The 7,226-nt window shown below is 45.9% G+C and overlaps 1 protein-coding gene across 1 annotated transcript; it reads left to right on the forward strand.

Annotated features, from left to right (window-relative positions):
• The first annotated feature begins 5,952 nt into the window (after positions 1 to 5,952).
• On the forward strand, positions 5,953 to 6,912 carry LOC117887917 (olfactory receptor 52B2-like). Its single transcript, XM_034790751.1, has one exon. The coding sequence runs from the start codon at positions 5,953 to 5,955 to the stop codon at positions 6,910 to 6,912; it is 960 nt and encodes a 319-aa protein (XP_034646642.1).
• Positions 6,913 to 7,226: the final 314 nt, after the last annotated feature.

The following is a 7,226-nucleotide window of genomic DNA, read 5'->3' on the forward strand; positions in this document are numbered from 1 at the left end:
ACATTCAGATTATTCGCTAGAAGCTGAGCGAACCTCACTGGGATTGCAGAAAACTTTATTGTGAATGGTGCACACCCCTGTGTTGGCTCTCGGCGTGGGATGCTGCTGCAGATGCTGGGGTGAGAGAGGTGTGGGGCACGGCTACCTGAGGGGGATTCCCAGAGAAGACATTTCCATCTCAGAATTCACAGGTACCCATCTCTTGGTGCTCGTAAACGGTGTGCAACGTGGGCGTGATGGAATTGAGAATGGGCGGGATTGGATACAGAATAAGCCCATGGCCATTTCTCTCTGCACACCCATTAAATAGAATCATAGAATCATGGAATTTAGGGTTAGAAGAGACCTCAGGAGGTCATCTAGTCCAACCCCCTGCTCAAAGCAGGCCCAACACCAACTAAATCATCCCAACCAGGGCTTTGTCGAGCCGGGCCTTAAAATCCTCTAAGGATGGAGATTTCACACCTCCCTAGGTAACCCATTCCAATGACTCACCACCCTCCTAGTGAAATAGTGGGTATGTCTATACGTACCTCTGGGTCCGTCGGTAAGCAATCCATCTGGGATCGATTTATTGCATCTTGTCTAGATGCGATAAATTGATCCTGAATCGATCCCGGAAGTGCTCGCTGTCGACGCCGGTACTCCTGCTCGGCGAGAGGAGTACGCGGAGTCGACGGGGGAGCCTGCCTGCCGCGTGTGGACCCGCAGTAAGTTCGAACTAAGATACTTAGACTTCAGCTACGTGAATAACGTAGCTGAAGTTGCGTATTTTAGTTCTAAGTGGGGGGTTAGTGTGGACCAGCCCAGTGTTTCCTAATATCCAACCTAGACCTCCCGCACTGCAACTTGAGAGCATTGCTCCTTTTCTGTCATCTGCCACCACTGAGAACAGTCTAATACCACCCTCTTTGGAACCCCCCTTCAAGTAGTTGAAGGCTGGAATCAAATCCCCACTTATTCTTCTCTTCTGCAAACTAAACAAGCCCAGTTCCCTCGCTTCTCCTCATAAGTCATGTGCCCCAGCCCCCTGATCATTTTCATTGCCCTCAGCTGGACTCTTTCCAATTTGTCCACATCCCTTCTGTAGTGGGGGGACCAAAACTGGACACAATACTCAAGGTGTGGCCTTGCCATATAATGCCCTTGCAACAGGTGATGATTTTGCTCCAGTATCATGTTCCAAAATGTCCCTCTTTGCTATTGCCCCTCCCCCACTAAAATGTACTCCATCCCTGAGATGGTTTCATTTCAGTGGCACAGTGGATCATTCGGGATGAAAGGAGTTAGTAGATGGACAATAAAAGCCCAAATTCTGAGGCAGTTTACCGTACTTTGCTCAGGCCCCTCTGAGGCAAAACTCCCCTTGGAATAAGAACTGAATAAAGATCTCAGTTAATGCACAGACACTGTCACTTCCTCCTCTTGCATTGTGGAAACTCCTTCAAAGGAAGGAGTCAAAAGGAGGGTGAACAGTTCTCTCGCTTTCCCTCTTGGATGCTTCAGATGCAACAAATCCTGTGTCTTCGCAGGGCTTAAGCTACCTGACGCTGCCAGTAAAGTATTGACTCCGGATCAGAGGAGTTGGAGAATCCACAACTTCCCTTCACAGTTAGGTTAATCCCCATTCGCGTTATTTGGTACTTATTTCCAACTGGAATTTGTCTATTTTCCACTTCCAGCCATTGGGCCTTGCTTTTCCTTTCTCCTCTAGATTAAAGAGCCTGTTATTACTATTTACGATAAATAGATGAAGCTCTTTAAGTCTCTCCCTGACTGGCATTTTGTCCAGCCTCCACTCATTTTGTGGCTCTTTTCTGCACCAACTACAATTATTCAACATCCTTTTTGAAATGTGGAGCCCAGCACTGGATGCAGTCGGTTTCACCAATGCCATGTGCAGAGGGAAAATCCTTCCCCTGCTCCAACTCACCACTCCCCAGTTTATGCATCCAAGGATCACAACAGCCCTTTTGGCTACACCATCGCTCAGGGAGCTCACAATGAGTTGGTTCTCCACCCTGATCCCTAAATACTTTTCAGGGTCCCTGAGTTCCATAATACAGTGCCCTAGTAAGGGGGTTGGGCCTGCATTCCCTGTTCTAAGAGGGTCACTTTGCATTTGTCAGTATTAAAACATTTTATTTGCATGGGCCCAGCTCACTAAATGCTCCAGATCAGTCAGTATGCCTGCCCTGGCCTCCTCATTGTAACCAATCTGCCAGTTTTTGGGTTGGGCACAAATTTTAACTACAGTTATTTTATATTTGTTTCCAGATCATTGATGAATATATTTAATAACATTGGGCCAAGAACTGTTCCCTGCAGAACCCCACTAGAAGAACAGCCACTTTCCCTGACAATAGCCCATTGGCAACTGCTTTCTGAGATCTGCGAGTTGGCCAGATTTTAGTCCATATAACATGTACTCTACTGATATTGTAGAACGTTCTTTTTTCAAGTAACAGAGGGGTAGCCGTGTTAGTCTGAATCTGAAAAAAGCAACACAGGGTCCTGTGGCACCTTTAAGACTAACAGAAATATTGGAGCATAAGCTTTCGTGGGTGAATGCCCACTTCATCAGACGCAAGTAATGGAAATTTCCAGAGGCAGGTATAAATCAGTATGGAGATAACGAGGTTAGTTCAATCAGGGATCTCCATACTGATTTATACCTGCCTCTGGAAATTTCCATTACTTGCATCTGATGAAGTGGGCATTCACCCATGAAACCTTATGCTCCAATACTTCTGTTAGTCTTAACGGTGCCACAGGACCCTCTGTTCTTTTTTCAGAATGTTTTCCTCTACTAAATCAGATGCCTCAGAGAAATCAAAGTTTTCTATATCTGCGTGGTTCCCTTGGTCATCCAAACGTGTACTCTCATTACAGGATGAAATCAGGCTCATTTGACAAGACGAGCTTTCCATAAACCATGTTGTTGAGTAGCATTAATTATATTCCTAGACTTTTTCTGGAACTAATCCCATACCAGCTTTTTCATTGTTTGATAAACTTTTCAATTTTTTAAAACTTTCCCTGCATCTTTTTGATAGTTTACATTTATTTATTGTCCTTTATTTAACCCAGTACTGTCCTTTTCGAAAAGGACCTGCAGATTACAGTGGATGAGAAGCTTGATAAGAGTCAGCAACGTGTCCTTGTTGCTAAGAAGGCTAACGGCATATTGGGCTGCATTAGTAGGAGCATTGCCAGCAGATCGAGGGAAGTGATTATTCCCCTCTATTCAGCACTGGTGAGGCCACATCTGGAGTATTGCATCCAATTTTGGGCACCCCAATGCAGAAAGGATGTGGACAAACTGGAGAGTATACAGCGGAGGGCAATGAAAATTATTAGGGGGCTGGAACACATGACTTATGAGGAGAGGCTGAGGGAACTGGGTTTATTTAGTCTGCAGAAGAGATGAGTGAGGGGGGATTTGATAGTAGCCTTCAACTCTCTGAAGTGGGTTTCCAAAGAGGATGGAGCTCAGTTGTTCTCAGTGGTGGCAGATGACAGAACAAGGAGCAATGGTCTCAAGTTGCAATGGGGGAGGTCTAGGTTGGATATTAGGAAACACTATTTCACTAGGAGGGTGGTAAAGCACTGGAATGGATAACCTAGGGAGGTGGTGGAATCTCCATCCTTAGAGGTTTTTAAGGCCTGGCTTGACAAAGCCCTGTCAGGGATGATTTAGTTGGTGTTTGTCATGCTTTGAGCAGAGGTTTGAACTAGATGACCTCCTGAAGTCTCTTCCAACACTAATCTTCTATGATTCTATGATTTACTTTTTTTTTTTTTTTGGCTCTATTGCTGCCTGACTGCCTGACATATTTCTGGTACCAAATGAGAATTGTGGTTAATTGGTCACTTTGTAACTCTGGTGGTCGTAACTCTAACATTCTACTGTAGATGCTGCTTAATACCTCATTGATTGCTAATGTACAGGAAATGCCAAACAAAAAATACAACTCTTTTTTTTGCAACATTATCAAATTTCCTTTGTCTCACGAGAATTTGGCCTAAAATTTTCCATTATTTCTTTGTTCTTAAAATACTTAATAACCTCCTTTTTTGTGATCAATAGCCTGGCCAAGCATGAATTTTTCCCTGATGTCTTTAGTGCCCCTTATCATTTTCATAAAATGCAATTTGTATTGCTTGCTATCTGTATTCCTTTCCCCCCCATTTGTTATACATTGCAAAAGTTGTCCACATTCTTGATTTATCATTCCTTTTTAGCTATGTAATAAAATATTCTTAAGGATCTCCTAAGTTTCATTACCATTTTTCTGTCTGAACTTTTCCTCCCCATCAGTTTTGCTGATAATTTGTCTCAGCTTTGAGGAATTAGCCTTTTGAAGCACTATCTGTTCATATTACTGGTTGGGAGCTGTTCTCCATTTGTCCATTTCAACACAATCAGTTTCACTGTTTCTTTTCCTCTCCTCTATCATATGCCCCCTTCTTTCTCTCTTCTCTAAACTAAAGAGTCACAGACTTTTCAGACTCTCTCCCCCATTCTCATAGCCTGTCTTAGGGCAGGTCTTCACTATGGGGGGATGGGTCGATTTAAGATACGTAAATTCAGCAACATGGATAGCGTAGCTGAATCTGACCTATCGGAGCCGACTTACCCCGCTGTGAGGATGGCGGCAAAATCGAACTCCACGGCTCCCTGTCGACAGCGCTTACTCCCACCTCCGCTGGTGGAGTAAGAGCATCGATTCGGGGATCGATTGTTGTATCCCGACAAGACGCAATAATTCGATCCCTGAGAGATCGATTTCTACCCGCCGATTCAGGCGGGTAGTGTAGACCTAGCCTTGGGCCTTGTCTACATTGGGTGGGGGAATCAATCTAAGTTACGTGAATAACGTAGCTGAAGTCGATGTACTTAGATCTACTTACCGCCGTGTCTTCACTGCGGTAAGTTGACGGCTGATGCTCTCCCGTCGACTCCGCCTGCGCCTCTCGCCCTGGTGGAGTACTGGAGTCAACAGGAGAGTGCTCGGTGGTGAATTTATCGCGTCTAGATGCAATAAATCGGTCCCTGCTGGATCAATCGCTGTCCGTCGATCCACCTGGTAATGTAGAGAGGCCCTCAGAAACTCACATTCTCTCTGTGATATCCTTTATAGAGACTGGGGGGAGGGATAGCTCAGTGGTTTGAGTGTTGGCGTATTAAACCCAGGGTTGTGTGTTCAGTCCTTGAGGGGGGCATTTAGGGATCTGTCCGGAGCGTGGCTCTGCTTTGAGCAGCTGGTTGGACTAGAAGACCTTCTGAGGTCCTTTCCAACCCTGATATTCTATTCTATGAAAACGGAGCACATATACAGAGCAGGTTATTTTCCATTCCATTCCTTAGGCATTGTCTTTGTTTTGGCCACTGCTTCAAAAGAGCAGGTGTTTCCTTTGAGCTGCCAGGTCTTCTCCCAGAGGTATGTTCTAGTTGGGATGTTTCTCCTGGCACATGTCTTGGCAGAGTTTTGATTTTTTTCCACTCTCAGATTTTGAGCTACTGGGTGAATGGGAAACTCCCTACAGCATGGACTTTGTAGCCTGGGTTTCATTGCATTAAGGAACAATGAGCAATAAGCAGTATTCACCCTCAGGCTTCCTGCTGGTATCTATTAAGGCTTCCCACACTAAGACAAAAAGGAATTATTGACATATGGAGCACCACAAAATATAGAATTGGTATTAGTAGGGTCAGGAGTTCATAATTAATTTCTCTAAAAAATGAAAATGTCATTTTTCAGTGTGTGCAGAGCAACCAATCTGCTTCACCCACGAGAACAGCGTCCAGAAGTGCATGTAGTGTCTCATATTAACATTGTCTCTCCATCCAGGCATTTGTACTGCGACCCTCACCCTAGAGCTTGGGCACATACAGGAAGTCAGGAGACACCATTCTACCTCAGAGTTGGACACCTTCTCCCCTACTCCATGTCAGATTCCAATACAACCGACTTCACCAACCCCCTCACCTTCATCCTGCTGGGCATTCCTGGCCTGGAGGCGGCCCATGTCTGGATCTCCATCCCCTTATGTGCAATATATGCCATAGCCATCTTCGCGAACTTCACCATCCTCTTCATCGTGAAGATAGAGCCAAGCCTGCATGCACCCATGTATTATTTCCTTTGCATGCTGGCTGTCACTGACCTGGCCCTGTCTACATCCACCGTGCCTAAAATGCTGAGCATCTTCTGGTTCAATTCTAGGGAAATCGATTTCAATGCCTGCCTCACCCAGCTGTACTTCATTCACTGCTTCTCAGCGATGGAATCTGGGATCTTGGTGGCCATGGCTTTGGATCGTTACGTGGCCATCTGTGATCCCCTGAGACATTCCACCATCCTGACAAGCCCCGTGGTGGGCAAGATAGGTCTGGCTGTGGTACTACGCAGCAGCATACTCGTTCTACCCAATCCCTTCCTGGCGAGGCGGTGCCCCTATTCCAGAACCAACATCATCCCCCACACCTACTGTGAGCATATGTCCATGGTGAAGTTGGCCTGTGCTGACATCCGTGTCAATAATTACTATGGCTTCTCTCTGATATTCCTCATCACTGGTCTGGATGTGTTTTTTATTGCCCTGTCCTATACACAGATTCTCAGGGCGATCTTCAGCCTCCCCACAAAGGACGCCTGGGTGAAGACTTTTTGGACTTGCAGCTCCCACCTGTTTGCCACCTTAGCCTTTTACATCCCATCTCTCTTCTCCATCCTCACACACCGGTTTGCCCAGAATGTGCCCTTGCATTTCCACGTTCTCATTGCCAACATGAGCATTCTGGTGCCCCCCATGCTACATCCCATCATCTATGGTTTCAAGACCAAACAGATACGAGACAGGCTGCTCTGGCTCTTTACTCATAAAGGACCGAAAGTTTTCTCCTAGTGGTCTGGCTCTAAGGCCAACCACCGTGCAGAGCTGGCTGGGGACATGGTGTTAAGCCCTCTTTCCTGAATCAGCTACTGGACAGTCAGATAGACATTAAATCCTTTCCCAACCCTAAAGTGCTGTGTCAGCATGACAAACTGAGGAATCGGTCTGTGTACAACTCATTAACGCATAGGTTGCCACATTTCTAATGGCTGGTAACTGGATTCCAAAGCCCTGCCCCTTGCTCTACCTCTTCTGTCAAGTGTCACCCCTTGCTCCGCTTCTTCAAGCTAAGGCCCCACCCCGTATATCGATCCTCCCTTCCCCTC

The sequence above is a fragment of the Trachemys scripta genome, chromosome 1 (assembly GCF_013100865.1).
Source record: "Trachemys scripta elegans isolate TJP31775 chromosome 1, CAS_Tse_1.0, whole genome shotgun sequence".
Lineage (NCBI taxonomy): Eukaryota > Metazoa > Chordata > Testudines > Emydidae > Trachemys > Trachemys scripta.